This window comes from Tripterygium wilfordii, chromosome 8 (genome assembly GCF_013401445.1).
Source record: "Tripterygium wilfordii isolate XIE 37 chromosome 8, ASM1340144v1, whole genome shotgun sequence".
Lineage (NCBI taxonomy): Eukaryota > Viridiplantae > Streptophyta > Magnoliopsida > Celastrales > Celastraceae > Tripterygium > Tripterygium wilfordii.
The window spans coordinates 3,915,480-3,934,980 of record NC_052239.1 but is presented as its reverse complement, the minus strand read 5'-3'; the positions used below and the strand labels follow the sequence as shown (position 1 = coordinate 3,934,980).

The window sequence follows — 19,501 nt, the reverse complement described above, 5'->3', positions numbered from 1 at the left end:
AAGGAGCTTGAATTGAAGCCTTAGGACTTTCTAAAGTTTGGATTGCAAAATCTTCACAAGATTGAGGTAAGATTTTCATGGGTTTGAAACTAGGGTTTATGGGTTTGGTTTGATTTCGTGAAATTGGAGGTTTTGGGGTAAAAGCTTGTCGATTAACCAAAGTTTATGCATATTGTTATTAGATTTGAGCTTGGTTTGAGATTGAGTGTTGGCTAAGAAGTGATTAAGCAAGGGTTTGACAAATTGGCTAAGGTAAGTGCCTTGTTGTGAATTTATGTGTTGAAATTGATATTGTTGGAAGGGAAATGAGTTGTTAATGTTATGAATTAGGTTATTTGAACTTGGAGGATTGGTTGCTAGAGTTGTGGTGAGGTTTTACTCAAATGAGGTAGGGATTTTCTTAACCCTCAATTTCGAAACACTCTTGGCTACTCGGATTGTGATTAAACTAATTCGTTTTCGTCTTATTGTTCAAGGGGAAACAAACCTTTGTATGTATACTATTGTGTGTGAAATACCCATGTTGTGGATGGTTGTGTTTAATGCATTTACCCTTTGACGCTTGATCTTCTATCTAGTGGTCGGTAGTCTTGGCATGTACTTTGCATGGAATTGCACAATTCAGTTTTTGCATAGTTTGTATGTAGCATGATATTCATTAGTTGCATGATATGCATTAGTGACACAGTGTTGGAGATATGGGAGAATGACTCGGTACTAGAGAACCGTGTGGCTGCTCTAGTGGGGTCTTATGTGTAACACCTACCTCCCATATTACTTGTAAAACATTTAACAAAACATAATAATTAACTAATATCGGCAAAGCTTCCTTTATATTTGGAATAACTTGCCTGCTATATTGAACATTAGCCTTTGGCTGCTATCAATATATTTAGCGCATTAATCATGCACATTGCATCCATAATTACAGTCACATAAGTATTTGATTATACAAACCTTTCTTTATGTCTAGTACAAACCATTATATGTGTAATTCAAAAGATATTTAAACAAAATATATACATCCTAATGGCTTCAAGTGGACAACCAGTCAACAGTGCTCCTTGACCTCTAACGAGACGAACCAACTTGTATAGCTATGTATCTGAAAGTAGATTTACAAATAAAACGAAAACACATGAGCTTACAAAGCCCAATGAGAGATACGGTTTAAAAGTAAACTTTGTAAGAATGCCGATAAAGATTAATATAAATATAAGTTAATAAACTTTTCGTAACACCATTTTAAATAAACCATCGCTTAGCCATGGACAACTCATATCAATCTCTCGCATCTGGGTTGACGGATCAGAAACCAGAGTGATAATCATTCCATAAATCTCGTCATACGCGCGTAGACAACATAAACACTCACTGCACGCCTCAAAGGCTATGTGTACAGTAAATGCGGTCCCAATGACCTCTGTAATCCATACTCTCTCCGTCATAAAATGCCATACTTGAATATAAATGTCACATATGCCAAAACATTTCATATTAACTCACACCATAAAATGCTTAACTATTAAGTAATAGCCATGAACTTCCATTCAGTGAAAAATAAGAGTTTAAGTATCACTCACAACAAGCCAACCACGCTTAGTTCCGCTAAATTCTGTCCTGACATTTACTTTATTACCGTTCCTCTCTTGAAAACCCAAAACGTGAAGAACTTTTAAATTTATACACTACTACACATTGAACACATTATTATGTTGATACAGAGACTTAGTGCAACTTCTAGTCTTGCCACAAAGGCTCTACCTCCAGAGCCTCCATATTTGGATTTAGCATACCCAAGAGATGATCTCGGTGGAGTTACTAATTTAGTATAACACACTTGGTACTTTGCATATATAAATCAATACCCACCTCTAGGTTTTACAGAAATCAACCTATATTCGACTAAACAAATTATGGATCTCAGTGGAGTTTTGGTAATGCCCGAACCTTTTAACAGTTGTAGTGTCTCTTTGCTTGCTTTGCACTACCTCAACTCCTTCCAAAGGGTCTCCTCTGTATCTTGCAGTTCACCAACCTCTCTGTTTTTCGTTCAAACCAGTGGAAATAACAAGAAAATCTATTGCCTTGATAACTACCAAGAGAGAGACAGTGCTCTTTACACTTACTTTTACACAATGTTAACCAGTGAAATTACAATACTATCCTCTCTTACTTTCTTTAATTACACATATTACATCTTAATAAAACTTAAGCTAGAATCTGGGTGTTACAACTCTCCCCTCCTTATGGAATTTCGTCCTTGAAATTCATACATACCGTGTCATACAAATAAAGAAGGGTATCGAGCTTGCATCTAATCTTTTCTTTCTCATGTTGCTTCCTCTGTTTTTTGATTACGCCATAAAACTTTAACTAATGGAATGACTTTGGACCGAAGTGCTTGTTCCCTTTCATCTAGGATTTTCACTGGAGTTTCTTCATAAGACAAGTCTTCTTTCAATTCTACTGGAGGCAATTTCAAAACATGCGATGGATCTGGTACGTACTTTCTCAGCAAAGAAACATGGAACACATCATGAATTCTTGACAAGTCTGGAGGTAAAGCTAGTTAATACGCCACTGGACCTATACGAGAAAGAATTTCAAAGGGTCGAATATACCGCGGACTTAACTTACCACGCTTACCAAATCTCATTACACCTTTCTAGGGGGATATTTTAAGGAATACATGATCACCAGTATTAAATTCTATACCGCGTCGTCCACGGTTAGCATAACTCTTTTGTCGATCTCTTGATGCCCCCAATTTTTCTTTGACTACTTTAATTTTATCAGTGGTAAGCTGTACAATCTCAGGACCCCATAGTTGTCGCTCTCCTTCTTCATCCCAACATACTGGAGTTCTACACCTCCGACTATACAATGCTAGAAGCCATATCAATGCTTGAATGATAACCATTGTGATAAGCAGACTCCATCAATACTAGATATCTATCCCAACTACCAACAGACACAAGCGAACAAGATCTCAACATATCTTCCAATGTTTGAATTGTTCTCTCTAATTGCCCATTTGTTTGAGGATGAAACGCAGTACTAAATTTTAGTTTAGTTCCCATGGCATCTTGTAAGCTGGACCAAAAACGAGAAGTAAATCTTGAATCTCTATCTGATATAATAGATACTGGCACACCATGAAGTCTTATCACCTCATTCACATACAAGTCAGCCAATTGCTCCATTGAATAAGTGTTTTTAATAGCCAAGAAATGAGCTGATTTAGTCAACCGATCAACAATTACCCATATAGCATCTTTACTGCTTGTAGTACGTGGTAAACCAGTTACAAAATCCATTGTAATATGTTCCCATTTCCATTCAGGTACTGGAAGAGATTGTAATAGTCGTTCAGGTGCTTGATGTTCTGCTTTAACTTGTTGGCACACTAAACAACGAGAAAAAAATTCTACAATGTCCCGCTTCATTCCTTGCCACCAATAACTTTCTTTAAGAGTCCGATACATTTTTGTACTACCGGGATGCATAGCATAAGCTGAACAATGAGGTTCTTCTAACTTTCTCTTCTAAAATCTCCTTCAGGAACACACGTACGACCATTAAATAACAAGACTTCATCGCTACTATAAGAAAAATTTGGTCGAATTCCTTTCTGAACTTCTTCTTTCATCTTGATCAAGTGAGGATCATGACTTTGCCCTTCTCTAATACTATGTACAAGAAAAATAGCTCCAGAACTATTCACAGAAAATTCCACTTGCATTGATCGAAACTTTAATAATGAAGGAAGATAAATAGTTTTTACATGGGCAAGCAAAGAAGTTTTTCTACTAAGTGCATCAACAACAATATTTGCCTTCCCTGGATGATAATTTATAGTCAGATCATAATCTTTGAGAAGTTCAATCCACTTTCTTTGTCTCATGTTCAAATCTTTCTGCTCCATGATATATTTCAGACTTTTATGATCAATGAACACTTGAAATGTCTCTCCATAAAGGTAATGCCTCCAAATTTTAAGTGTAAACACCACAGCAACGAACTCTAAATCATGAGTAGGATAATTAAGTTCATGCTTCTTTAATTGCCTGGAAGCATAAGCTATCACCCTTTCATGTTGCATTAGAACACATCCTAAACCGTGTAATGAGGCATCACAATACACAACAAACCCACCATTATCTGTAGGCAAAGCCAATACTGGTGCATTAGTCAATCGAGATTTAAGTTCTTGGAAACTTTTCTCACACTTCTCAGACCACACAAACTTCTCTCCTTTCCGAGTTAGCTTGGTGAGTGGCTCAGCTATTAAAGAAAAATCTTCCACAAATCGTCGATAATATCCTGCCAATCCAAGAAAACTTCTAACTTCAGTAACACTAGTAGGGGCTTCCCATTTAAGAACTGCATCTACCTTACTCAGATCAACTTGTATACCATCACCGCATATCACATGGCCAAGAAACATAACATGATCTAACCAGAATTCACATTTACTGAACTTCGCATACAACCCTTTCTCCCACATAATTTGAAGGACAATTCGTATATGTTCTTCGTGTTCTTCTCGACTTTTGGAATACAACAAAATGTCATCAATAAATACTACCACAAAGAAATCCAAATACGGTTTAAATAATTTGTTCATCATGTCCATAAAAGCTGTAGGAGCATTTGTCAAACCAAAAGACATCACTAAAAATTCATAATGGCCATAACGAGTTCTAAAAGCTGTTTTTGAAATATCGGATTCTCTAACTCGTAGTTGGTGATAACCTGATCGCAAATCTATCTTCGAAAAGATTATGGCGCCTTGCAACTGATCAAAAAGATCATCAATTCTAGGTATTGGATACTTAATTCGAATTGTAACTTTATTTATTTGCCTGTAATCAATACACAACCTCATTGACCCATCTTTCTTCTTCACAAATAACGCAGGAGCACCCCACGATGATACACTAGGTTGTATAAATTCCTTATCAAGCAGTTTTTGCAATTGTGTTTTCAATTCTCTCAGCTTCATTGGTGCCATACGATAAGGTGCCATGGAAATAGGTGTTGTGTCAGGTAACAGTTCAATACCAAACTCTACTTCTCGTTCAGGGGGCAAACCTGGTAAGCCGTCCTAAAATACATCAGGAAATTCACAAACAATAGGAATATCTTCTATTTTGGCACTAGAACATGAGTATCCACAACATGTGCTAGAAAAGCTTACCTCCCTTTATCAACAGTCGTTGGGCCGTCATGGCAGAAATCATACATATAGGTAAAATTTGACGCACATCTTGAACTGTAAATTCATGTTCTCTAGACAATCTGAAAGTCACTTCCTTTTGAAAACAATCTATTGAGGCATGATATGTCGCCAACCAATCCATACCCATTATCACATCAAAGTCATGTATATTCAAACGAATCAAATCAACTGTTAGTTCATGACTCCCTATTGTAACAACACACCCCTTATATACCCAATTAACTTGTACTGATATACCGACCGACGTATTCACTATCAATCCATCCACTAAAGGACAACAATTTCTATCAGCATGTTGCATAAATGCATGGGAAATATATGAGTGCGTAGATCCAGGATCAATTAGCACATGTGCTTTACGTTGAAAAATAGATAACATACCTTCCACCACGTCTGGTGTGGCTTGGGCATCCTCCCTCTTCATAGTGAACACCCTGGCTTGCGTTGTCCTTCCTGACAAACCTCCTCGTCCACCACCTCTAGTTTGTCCCATACTACTATCTTGAGTGCTGGAAGTAGGTATATCACTGCTACTTTGTGACCTTCTAGCAAGCTGAGGACAAAACCTACGAATGTGTCCTGGTTTGGAACATAAATAACACACATTCGTCCCCATACGACACTCCCCCCGATGTTGTCGACCACATGTCACACAAGTTGGAATGTGACTCTGACTAACTGAACCAGAACTACCCCTGTTGTCAGATTGTGTCCAGCCCCTTTAGCCTCTATCTCCACTTGATCTCATCTGAAACCATGAGGAACTGCTCCCTCCACCTCTTTTATATGGCTTGTCATCAAAAGTAGTTGGATACGAACTTGGTTCATACCCCCTCCTACTCTGTTCTAGTTACAATCTCCCTTATACTATACTTCCTTCAATTCGGGTGGCAGCCCGCACCAAATTCCCATGAGCATCTCAAATAAATGTTTGTAGTGGAGTTCTAATTTTCGTACGCAACCCTCTTAGAAATCTCTTGCATTTGTTTCGCTCATTACAAGCAGTATCTGGATCAAAGCGGATCAACTCATTAAATCGTTCATCATATTGTGCCACGGTGAGTGAACCCTGGATCAGTCACAAAAATTCTTCTTTTCTTGCATCTTTGTAAGTCTCAGGAAAGAATTGATCTTCAAACTCTCTTTTAAAATCAACCCAACTAATTCTAGTTTGTTCACCATACCGTCGAAGAACCGACTCCCACCAACGCAAAGCACTCTTTTCAAATAAAAATGCCGCATATGCAACTTTTTGCGCATCAATAATAACCATTAGATTCAAAACACGTTCAGTTTTTTGCATCCACGCCTCAACCTCAATGGGATTTATAGTTCCAGCAAACGATGTGGCTCCCAATTGCCGACCAACATAAATGGAAACTGATTTGATTGTGGTGCCCCTGGTTGTGCATTAGCATTTAATGATCGAGTCCACAACTCTAATATCTTATTAGCTGTTGGTGCCTCCACATTTGGAGCTACTGCTGGTATAGGTTGTTGTACATACTCTTGTCCTGGAGGTAGGTTTACATGTACCTCTGGTTGTTCAAATGCATAAGCTCTATCAGTTGGAATTTCCACTATAGTAGAAGACTCTGCTACATCTGCTACTTGTGGGGCACGTTTAATTACCTCCTCAAGTGGGGCATACATTGGAGGGCGACCTCTAACACTATTAGAGTCACCTTCGTGTTGTCCACATTCAGCCATATCTATCTACATCAAATACCATAAGTGAACAAGTTTAGAATCAAATCATTTATTTTTTTTATAATCGTTTTATGTTATTGTTTTACCCCGCATCTCCACAAAAATGTCAAATCTACCTCCCGTATTACTTGTAAAACATTTAACAAAACATTTAACAAAACATAATAATTAACTAATCTCGGCAAAGCTTCCTTTATATTATTGGAATAACTCGCCTGCTATATTGAACATTAGCCTTTGGCTGCTATCAATATATTTAGCAAATTAACCATGCACATTGCATCCATAATTATGGTCACATAAATATTTGATCATACAAATCTTTCTTTATGTCTAGTACAAACCATTCTGTCTGTAATTCAGAAGATATTTAAACAAAATATATACATCCTAAGGGCTTCAAGTGGACAACCAATCAACGATGCTCCTTGACCTCTAACGAGATGAACCAACTTGTATAGCTATGTATTTGAAAGTAGATTTACAAATAAAATGAAAACGCGTGAGCTTACAAGGCCCAATGAGAGATACGGTTTAAAAGTAAACTTTATAAGAATGCCGATAAAGATTAATATAAATATAAGTTGATAAACTTTTCGTAACACCATTTTAAATAGACCATCGCTTAGCCATGGACAACTCATATCAATCTCTCGCATCTGCGTTGATGGATCAGAAACCAGAGCGATAATCATTCCATAAATCTCGTCATACGAGCGTACACAACATAAACACTCACTGCACGCCTCAAAGGCAATGTGTACAGTAAATGTGGTCCTAAAGACCTCTGTAATCCATACTCTCTCTGTCATAAAATGTCATACTTGAATATAATGTCACATAGGCCAAAACATTTCATATTAACTCACACCATAAAATGCTTAAGTATTAAGTAATAGCCATGAACTTCCATTCAGTGAAAAATAAGAGTTTAAGTATCACTCACAACAAGCCAACCACGCTTAGTTCCGCTAAATTCTGTCCTGGCATTTACTTGATAACCGATCCTCTCCTGAAAACCCAAAACGTGAAGAACTTTTAAATTTATACACTACTACACATTGAACACATTATTATGTTGATACAGAGACTTAGTGCAACTTCTAGTCTTGCCACAAAGGCTCTACCTCCAGAGCCTCCATATTTGGATTTAGCATACCCAAGAGATGATCTCGATGGAGTTACTAATTTAGTATAGCACACTTGGTACTTTACATATATAAATCAATACCCACCTCTAAGTTTTACAGAAATCAACCTATATTCGACTAAACAAATTATGGATCTCGGTGGAGTTTTGGTAATACCCGAACCTTTGAACAGCTGTAGTGTCTCTTTGCTTGCTTTGCACTGCCTCAACTCCTTCCAAAGGGTCTCCTCTGTATCTTGCGGTTCACTAACCTCTCTGTTTTTCGTTCAAACCAGTGGAAATAACAAGAAAATCTATTGCCTTGATAACTACCAAGAGAGAGGCGGTGCTCTTTACACTTACTTTTACACAATGTTAACCAGCGAAATTACAATATTATCCTCTCTTACTTTCTTGAATTACACATATTACATCTTCTTAATAAAACTTAAGCTAGAATCTGGGTGTTACATTATGAGATAGCCAGGTACTAGAGAACTATGCGGCGGCCCTAGTGTGGCTTGTTGTGATGGCTCGGTACTAGAGAACTGTGTGACGACTCTAGTGGGGCTTTATGTGATTGCTAGGTACTAGAGAACCGTGTGGCGGTGCTAGTGGGCATTATGTAATTGGTATGGTAATATAGTGATGATGAATGAGAATTCATTGGAGGTGGGAGGTATGGCAGGACTGACCGGGTGCATTGTGTGATTCATCGTGGCATTTTGATGCACTGTTATACTTTTATTCCTATTTAGCCATTATTCTTACATTTATGCTCCTTATTTTCGTATCCCTACTGGGCCTCCGGCTCACTGTCTATTTTTCCCCCTCCTCAGGTGATGTAGGTACTAGTGCTAGTGCTCCGACTACGGATCAGCAGGGAGGTGCGTGATGCGGATGGCCTGGACTCGTGTGGGTGTGATGGTTTGTTTTTGTGTGGTGATTATGTTGCGATGTTTGATTTGTCTTTTGTTTAGTTATGTATTGAATACATACGAGTACGTATTGTTAGGGATGAATGATGATTTTGGATTGTTTTGGCCTGAGGCCTTGGTATATATATGCATATGGGATTGATGATGGACATGGCCTGAGGCCCTGGTTGATTGGTTTTATTGTATTGGAGGTTGTTGATGTAATTTAGTATATTTGATGTAGGGGGCATTCTCCGATATACGGGGAGATGCTGCCGGATTTTTGTTTAATTATGTTTTGATATAATTGTGAGTTAATGGTATTTGAGTCTTGGTTTTAGGTGGCAGCATGTGGATGCACACAAGTGTTGCCAATAAGTCATGTTTCGGGGACGGGGCGTGACAAGTTGGTATCGAAGCCAGGTTGGCTCTGTTTGGGGCTCCGTAAAGCTTGTGGATTTTGGCTTGGCTATGCCGATCGGAGACCAGTTTGAAGACAACAGGAATGCTCCAATATCAGGGACAGTAGAACGACATGTTTTCAAATTTCTATTCATACTCTCTCACACAGAGATATACGCAAAAGTTATAAATTCTAACCTGAAATTAAGTTGAGGTGGGGGTTTGCTGCCAGAGGTATGAAAGGGCGACGGAGCAGCTTTGGCAGAGCCACCTTGGGAGGTGAGGCGCACCGCAGCGCTACGAGTTGAGACAGAGCGAAGAGTGGATCTGGCGGTAGTGAAGGTGACCATTACGACAACAAATACAGTTGGCAGCATCGAAGCCCATTTGTCTCCATCAAAACTGCTATAGGTCACCAAGGAAGAAGAACGAGTATGATTTTAGGGCTCAAAATGGTAGGGTCACTTGGGGTGGTATTAGATTGTTGTTTTTTTTAGTTTTTGGGGTGTATTTAGTTAACTCGGAGTTGCAAATAGTCCTATCTTCCCCTCTCTCTCTCTCTCTCTCTCTCTCTCTCTATATATATATATATATATATATATATATATATATATATATTCTGCAGCTAAGCAATTCCATTTTAGCTAGCACAAAAAAACTATTTTCTTCATACAATGAATATTTTTTTATGCAGTAAGGACTTGGTCATTGACTCATTGATTTATTGACCAACTTTTCTTGGTCTCTGTATCTTGAGTATTGACAAATAGTTTCGTAGTTAGTTATTGATGTTTAGTGCTCTAGTTGTGAAACCAAGCTCTATAATGCATATCAGAAACATTTTTTTAATGGAGTAAGGACTTTGTCATTGACTCATTGATTTATTGACTGACTTTTCTTGGTCTCTATATCTTGAGTCTTGACAAATAGTTTTAGTTATTGATGTTTAGTGCTCTAGTTGTGCAACCAAGTTGTAATGCATATTGAAAACTTTTACTATAAATAGTCTCCTCCACTTGTTCCGATAATTGCATCATTCATCTCTAAAACTTCATTTACTATACCAAATTGTAATATTGATGGGGCAGTACAGGTCGAATCCTCTATTTCCTCTTCTTGTTTTTGAGTCTTAAGTTTTGTTCCTCTTTGTCATTTCCCTCCTTTTCAGCCAACAGGTCGCTGCAGCTGTGCTCCCATTATGACAGACTTGCCTTGATCGAATTCAATAACACCTTTTCATTATACAATCTTGTTCATGACGATTGTACGACTTCTTATCCAAAGACAAAGTCATGGAGGAAAGGAAAGAATTGTTGTTCTTGGGATGGTATTACTTGTGATACTGTCATTGGTCGATTAATTGGCCTCGACCTCAGTTGCTGTTGGCTTTATGACTCTCTATATTCCAATAATAGCCTCTTCCGACTTTCACACCTCCAAAAACTCAATCTTGCTTAGAACTCTTTATATCCTTCTGAGTTTCCTTCCAAATTTGGTAAGTTTGAGAGTTTGACACATCTTAACCTCTCTCATTCAGGGATTTCAGGAGAGGTCCCATATGAATTCTCTTACCTGTCCAAATTGATTCTCTTCATATCTCTGATGCGGTGATTGAAAAAGCTACAATGAGAGGATTTCTTCAAAATTGGACTGTTGTGCAAGAACTTTTTTTTACGAAGTGGACATTTTTTCAGTAAATCCAGGTTGGTTGATGAATCTTTCATCATCTTTGACATCTTTGCATCTTGATTCTTGTTATTTGGGTGGGAAGTTACCAAAGAAGGTTCTCCTCCTACCAAACCTCCAGTTATTGTATTTAAGAGACTTGAGTATTGATTTGCCAATGTCTAATTGGAGCACACCTCTGAGGCACCTACAACTTTCTTTATTAGATTCCACGAGAGAGCTTTCATTTCCTGAATCAATATGCAATCTGACATCCTTGCAGTTTTTGGATTTTTTTGCTATTTTTTATTTCTCAAAATCAGTAATTCCTACCTGCATTGGAAGTCTAACACACCTCATCCATCTGAGGATGGATTATATCAACCTCTGGTAGGATACCATCTTCAATTTCAAACCTCACAGAACTTGAATTCTTATCTCTTCCTGAAAATCAACTGGTAAGCTCATTTCCTGACTTGTCAAATCTTTCAAAACTAGCTTTTTTAGACTTATCTGACAACTCATTTAGTGGAACCATACCATCCTCCTCCTTTTCATTCCCAACATTGCAATATTTGTTCCTTTAGTATAACCAGTTCACTGGAGGAATCAAAGACTTTCAATCCAAATCATTGAGGAAAATCATTGTGAGTAATAATAAACTACAAGGTCCTATTCCAAGCTCAATCTTTGATCTCACTACATCATTAGAGATAATTGATATGAGTAATAATAAGCTGCAAGGTCCTATTCCCAGTTCTGTCTTTTGTCAAATTAACCTTACCAGACTTTTTATGTCATCAAATAACTTGACTAGTGTGGTTGGGGTAGACGAGTTCTTGAAGCTCAAAAATTCTAAAAAGCTTGACCTCTCATCTAATAGTCTCTCACTGTTGAACACCAAAGCAAACCACAAAAACACTGTGTTGCACAATCTACAAGAGGTAAACTTGCGTTCTTGCAGCCAAGTCAAATTTCCCAATTTCTTACGAGGCTCAAGAAACTTGGAAGCTTTAGACCTTTCCAATAATAAGATACAAGGGCATGTTCATGACCGGATGTGGGACGTGGGGAGGGAAACATTGGTTACCCTAAATCTTTCGTACAACTATTTGGATGGCAGTATAGAAAGGATTCCATGAAAGAATCTAGAAGATCTTGACCTTCACTCCAACTTGCTTCAAGGACAGATACCAGTTCCACCATTTAAATTGGAATTCTTCCTAATCTCTGCCAATAATTTGACTGGAAAGATTCCTACTTCATTTTGCAATATGTATAAGATCAAGCTCCTTGATATTTCGAAAAATGCTTTGTCCGGTATTATTCCCGAGTGCATTGAAAGCTTAACCAACAGTCTTGAACTTCTACATCTACAAAATAATTCATTTCATGGAAAAATTCCAAGCATGGCGAGATTCTGTCACTTGGGGAGTCTCAACATCAATGACAATCAATTCGAAGGGCCTTTACCAAGATCTCTTGCAACTTGCAAAGATTTGGAAATTTTGAATCTTGGGAACAACATGATAAACGAGACATTCCCTCACTGGTTGCAAACTCTCCCAAAATTGCAACTTCTTGTTTTAAAATCCAATCAATTTCGTGGTCCAATTCTTGATTATAAGGCCATTGATTTGTCTAATAACAAATTTGAAGGAGAAGTTTCGGAAGTCATTGGGAATCTTTCTTTCCTCAAAGGCCTCAACTTTTCACACAACCTCCTCAGTGGCCACATTCCATCGTCAATGGGAAATTTGATAGAGCTTGAATGGTTAGACTTTTCCTGCAACATGCTCGTAGGCAAGATTCTTGAGTAATTGGCAGGTCTCACATTTCTTTCACACTTAAACCTCTCCCATAACAAGCTCGTTGGACCATACCCCAGGGCAAGCAGTTCAACACCTTTGATAGTAATTCCTACAAAGGGAACTCAGGGTTGTGTAGATTTCCATTATCAAAAACTTATGGCGATGATGGTGCTTCACCACAATCACAACCATTGCCTGGTGAAGAGGATGATTCTGGAAGTGGATTTGATTGGAAGATCATAATGATGGGTTACAGTTGTGGATTGGTTTTGGGATTGTATATGGGATATATCGTGTTCATAACAGGAAAACCACAATGGTTAGTGAGGCTTGTTGAAGGAAGCTGACTTAAGAAGGTGAAGATGCCAAATCAAAGACAAAGAAGAGGAGGAGGAAGAAGAAACTAGAATGTGGAAGCTATGATCGGTGAGTATTTCTTCTTCTATTTATATTAAACTATGCACCTTCTCTAATGGTTAGATCATTAGCATGTCTTTATGTGTATTCTACAATTTCTAGAGTTTTTAATAAATTCTCTCCTTTTGTTTTGTACTTTTAGGAAAATAAAGTAGCTGATCGGATTGGAATAGAGAGGAAGTCATTTTCAGCAGGAAAAGGCTGTATGAAAACTGCTTTGGCTTTGTTATGTCAAAAAGAGAAATCATTTTCTGTGTGAAATAAAATGCTACTTGTCCTTCAGTTTAATCTTTCACTTTTCTTGTAATAGCTATGGTGTAATAATTTTAGTGTAAGTGAATTTTAGTGTGTTTACTTACTTACGAAATTATTTAGAGTTCGTTCGTCACTTACTTTGCCTTCTTTATTTTGTTATTGATGCAATAAATCAATCGATAATTCCGAATCATTTGATTCTTGAATCTTGGTCAATTTATGTTTTTCACTCTACATATGTGAAAATTTGGTGATCTTTTTGAATATTTCTCTTCCCCTGAAAACACTCTATTAGGTGCATTGAAGACTTGCTTCTTCATTTTTTCCTTACATATATATATACACACTCACACACTATATGCACAAAGATTGTCCTTCACTTTGAAATGATGTACAATATTTTTTTTTTGAGAAGAAAAAAAGAATTTCATTAATGAATATCAACTTCTAGTCTTCTACGAAAGGTAGAATCAAATGAGGAGATTCCTCCAGCAAATTATGTGCCACACAATTGGCAGAACACTTAGCATGAACAAACAAGCAACTATGGAAACTTTGTGCTTTAGCCTAAATGTCTTGAAGAACTACACCACATGGATGCAATGAGAAATCTGCATTTTCAATAGCTGAAATCACCTCAAGGGATCACTCTCCACCTGGATATCCCTCACTCCAACAGATAGAGCAAACTCTAAGCCAAAAAGAATAGCTCCGACCTCAGCATGAAAAACCCTCAATCCCACATGTCTTCTGCCATAACCTAATCCAATCACACCCCCAAAAGAATCACGAATAATCACCCCATATCCATATGATTATGAGGACAGCGTCGCATCACAATTGAGCTTGGAAACTCCCTGAGGCGGTGGACACCAGGTAGTACCAACCGATCCAATAGAGCCCATGTGAGGTCTTGTAGATCGAGCCACCATATGATACTCCTTTCTTGAATCCTCCACCATTTGCACCACCTTCATTGGCAAAAAACAAGTATCGTCCCAGCTAATTTTTCCATATCATACGTGTTGCAGACATGCCAACATAACTCCAAGAAAGACCCTACATCACCAACCGTCCATTGTGCTCCAAAACCCAACCTATTCCAACATGGCTTAGCCACTGAACAATTCACCAGAACATGATGTACGATATTCACCAGTAATAATCTAGCAAACTAATACAGCTCTTTTAATGTTCTTCGCTTTCTTAAAGTAAGTGAAATTATCACTCACTTCTTCTTTGCTTGTGCTCAGTAGAATTCCATTCTTCCTGGTGTATTCTGTATCGAAGTTAGATTGAACAATCCTGCGAGATTTGGGTTGTTGACTTTTCACTGAAACAAATAATAGAATCTCAATAATTCATTTCCATCTACAATGCTTGTTGGGTGTGTTTTATATAGTTCATAAGAAGCTTTATTCTTCACCTTCTCTCTGTACATCTCGACTTTATCGAACGTCTCAATTGAATTCTTCTTCATCAAGGCTACATCTGCACTAGGAATTGAATTCCTGAAACACATGGTTCTATAGTTTATTCTTATCGTAAACAATTTTTTTTGGCATTGTCCTTTTCTATTCCTCATATTGATATTGTTTAGGAGGTTACAATCACACATGGTGTAACACTTTTACAAAGTAAGGAGTGTTAAATGGTGTATTTCGCCACTAAAGAGACACAAAAGACAACAAAAAAATAACTTTAAAGAATGACAAGACTTTTCTGTAATCCCAAATTTGGGTAAGAATTTGGGAAAACTTTTTTATAACCCCAAGTTTGGACTCATTAATTTATGTCTTTGAAGTCATTTGCTTTGGATATACGGCTGTATAATACAAGCCTTATGAAATGTCTATTTTCAAGAATTGAACCGTATCACTCTATCATTGAGTAACATGTTTGCCTTTTGAAATGTGAAATACTAATCAGGGGCGGACCCACCCCCGGCAAAGATTTCAATATGGAATCTTGCCGATCAGCATGAGTTCTATTCAGTCCATGATATCATATTTCCTGGAGATGGCAGTACTACATCATCCTTCATGATTATATCTAGTTTGTAAATGAAACCCAACAATAGAAAACCAAAGGAACCTGCAGAGATAGAAGAGGACCTGCAATATTGGCTAGGTTCATAGTTTCCAACTCCCAAAAGAGCGGTCGAACACGCATGCTACCCAATGTCACCATAGTCCTTGCACACTGCGATAAAATCAATCAACCATCACAAAACTTGCAACGAACAGTGAATTCAATAAAAGAGATTAAGAGATAAGTTGTAGGGTTATTTTGATTTCTATCCAACAGTATTCACAGTTGATGCAAGATCATCTGCATGATCAGTCAGTAAACTCAGTCATCACATACTAAGACGCGCAATACCATTCTCCAAAGAGTTCCTCGAGTAATATCAGCTTTGTAATGATCTGATCCAAATTCTATCAGGCTGGAGATCAAAAAACTACAACAAACCAGTAAGGAAGTTAATCTTTCATTTCAGTGTGAGTGAATTTCAGACTTTCAGTGTCTACTTAATCACAAAATCATTAATAGTTCATGTATTTGCTTGTTAGTAACTTCCTTTGCCTTCTTTTTTCGATCTTGATGCACTAAATCAATCGATATTTCAAATGTGAAGCGCGAACCCAGAAAATGCAGTTGCAGATTGACCGGCACCAAAGTGTGTGTGTGTACTTACCCCAAGTGTAGGGTATCGTCAAGTAATAAACCGGTGAGTCCGGTATCGATCCACGAGGAAGCAATGCAAATTTGAAGTGAATGATATGCAAATGACTAGCTAACACTAATAAACACAATGAATATCAAATACAAGCAAGTAAAAGAAATGGGCCGAATGACTCGGTAGCATGAGCGATTTTGGAATCAAAGTAAGCACAAATTGGATTTAAAACAATTAATTAAAAACCTAGTCTCTAGTCCGTCCCGGTGGTTACTCGGTTCTCATACTCAAGGTATTATTGCAAACACACACAACCATACACAATGCATTGTGTGATACTATCAATCATGCATATGCAAAGAGAATTGGGATATAAGACTTCAATTCATACATGTAGGCCATCGGGTCTCTTAATCTACGATGAACGCAAAGGGATAAGCACCTAATATTATGGATTAATGTTCCCCTTTGGGGCTTGGCTTGGCTAACACCCTAGTTTCACACTCAAAGATCAATTAACCATAACTCTCTCATGCACATTCCTAAATTAACCCAAAACTCCATCATCAATACACATAATTAATAGCTATGCTATGGAAAACTCAATTAATTAAGAAAATCATGCAATGGGTTTAACAATTCTCAATCAAACACATTAGATGCAATCCCTAGACTAGACAATCCAAAGATACAATCAAATATGTCATCTCCATAGATCCAATCACACAACCACGAAATTAAAAGAGCAAAATCAAAACTACAATTCCATGAACATACCTTGAGTAATTGAAACCAAGCACCCACCGTTTGGGACTAGAAACTAGAAAGAGAACTTAGCCACTCATCATAATGGGTATAAACATCAATTTTATAGATGAAAATCAATGTTTACAAACAAAATCACGAAAAACCAAGAAAAACTTAGAGAGAGAAGTAGAGAGAAAACAATGGAGGCAAGAACTTGGAGAAGATGAATTGTGTGAAGGAAGAAGAAATCTTAGGGTTTTCTCCTCCTTTTACCATTGAAAATACCTAACTGCCCTTATACAAACGTTCCCCATTGGTTATATACATGATTTACCCCAAATGCCCTTGAAATGTTGTGCAGAAAAGTTGCAGTTCCGCGGTGGTGTCCGGACAGGTGTCCGGACGGGTGTCCGGACACTTCATGCTTCCATCAACTTTGAAGCCTCTGTCTCAATTTGTGAAGAAAGTGTCCGGACGGCACTTGAGGCGTCCGGACACACTGTCCGGACAGGTGTCCGGACAGTGTGTCCCAGCTTCTTCTTTCAGCTCTAAAGGTGCCCAATTCAGTCATTTAAGCCCGATTTCCTGCAAAACCAACGGGAAACATGTATAAGGGTAAAATTACTTTATTTAAACACAAATGAATTACTATAAACACTAGAACCTCCTAATTAGATAGTATTAGGACCTCAAAATAGAGGTCCGGTCACACCCCCCAACTTAGACGTTGCTAGTCCCTAGCAATGCAAACACTTCTAAAAATAAAATCCTAACTCACTGACGTAGGCATCACGGTTGCATTTAGCATATGCAACAAGCCTTTAAACCCCTAGGTCACCCTAGTGGACGAGTTGTAGTCTCGTGAGGGCTTATCAGAGCGATACCCACAAACACTTGCCAAGGGATCCACTATTACTTTGAAAGCACCATAAATGATTCTTAAGTTCTTACATGCAAGAAATAGAGCTAATCCCCCAATTTCCCCGCTAGTTGAAGGCATGCAAAATCTTTAGAAAATCAATCTCAAATCCCCTCAAAGATGACTAAGAACATTTTTATACTATGAAAAATATAAGTGCAATCAAGCAAGACAACTCAATACATTCACACAAGTAAAACCTTGTTACGGAACCTTTTGGTGTTCATAAATCTCCAATCCCAAATGTACACAAAAACATAAAAACATTGTGCTAAGTAAATGACTTACACAATTGAATTAAATATATGTGTTTATAAAAGATAATTTGGATGGGCATAGCTTTGAGAAAGAAATCACCTACAAGAGCAATTAATGCATCCGCCAACTCACTTGCTTACCTTGAATCAAATTCATCAAAAGGTTAAATGGTTTGTAATGTGGCTAAGGGACAAGGTAGGAAGAATTTGGAACTAGGTAACAAGTTGTAAGGTTAAGTTCAAACATGTGAGCTAAATTCTCATTTTGTCACCCCTTCCATTGCACCACAAATTCAAACACTTCTCATCCTTTACACACAAAGGATTAACTTTATTGCATACACCTCTTTTTGATTATTTTTTCTATGCGGTTATTTTTTTTTTTTTTTTTTTTATTTATTTTTTAATGGCTACAACCACCCTCAATTTTTTTTTTTTTTTTTTTTTTTTTTTCAGAATAAGGAGGGATAATATCACTGCCGACTTATTTTTGAAGCTCCTACCCAACCTTGCAACCAAAGGTGGGAAATATTTGGGAAAATGGTTCACACAAGGCTTGTAAGTGAAATAAAAGGCTTAAAGAAATATAGGCTTATGATCACTCACAAATAAATAGGCTAGGCTCAAATCTCTCAACCTAATGAATCCATCAATCCTAAGTTCATAAGCAAGTGGCACATACAAAAATCACACTTCTCAGTAATCAAATGTAATGAATGCAAAGCTATTGAAGAACACGCTTATAAGATGTCAAATGAATAATTGGTGAAAAGAATCACCCAAAAACCCCATATATATCACGAAGAATGGCTCAAAAGAATGAGAAGGGTAAAAAGGTAATTCTATTTTCAGACAAAAGGATCCAAAAACGCAGTCATACAATTGCTTCAATGCCAAGATGCCCACTTAATCACAGTTTTGATATCAAACTAGGTCCCAATCATCCCAAGAAAGATTGATCATAGTCATCCTACTCAATCACATGCTTCGACTTCACAAAAGAAATCAAGAAACCTACTCTACACTTGCACGTTCGAACAAGAATAAGAAATTAACGTTGAAATTGGTAGTGAATCCCAAAAGCATCTACCCTTCCCTTCCTAAAGTCCATTTGGCATGTATGAACAACAAAGCACAACACAATAGGATAGAGGGTAGGAAATCATACCATACTCTTCAAAAGTGATCGGAATCGTGAGAAACGAAGCGTATCCTGAAAAAGTTAATACCAACCACACTATCCAAGCATGACACAACAAGATTTTTTATTTTTTATTTTTTATTTTTTTTTTATTTTTTTTTTTTTATATTCACAAAAGCACACCAAAATAAAGCAAGTTTCACAAT

At 37.5% G+C, this 19,501-nt stretch overlaps 1 protein-coding gene across 1 annotated transcript; it reads left to right on the top strand.

The window, feature by feature from the left end:
* Positions 1-8,234: 8,234 nt before the first annotated feature.
* LOC120003552 (receptor-like protein Cf-9 homolog) lies at positions 8,235-13,226 on the top strand. Its single transcript, XM_038852570.1, has 13 exons — positions 8,235-8,255; positions 8,568-8,671; positions 9,065-9,140; positions 9,343-9,489; positions 9,647-9,769; positions 10,410-10,473; positions 10,572-10,730; positions 10,819-10,898; positions 11,175-11,350; positions 11,463-11,526; positions 11,656-12,012; positions 12,259-12,867; positions 12,957-13,226. Exons 1-13 carry the CDS (start codon positions 8,235-8,237, stop codon positions 13,224-13,226), a joined length of 2,250 nt encoding a protein of 749 aa, XP_038708498.1.
* The last annotated feature ends 6,275 nt before the right edge of the window (positions 13,227-19,501 follow it).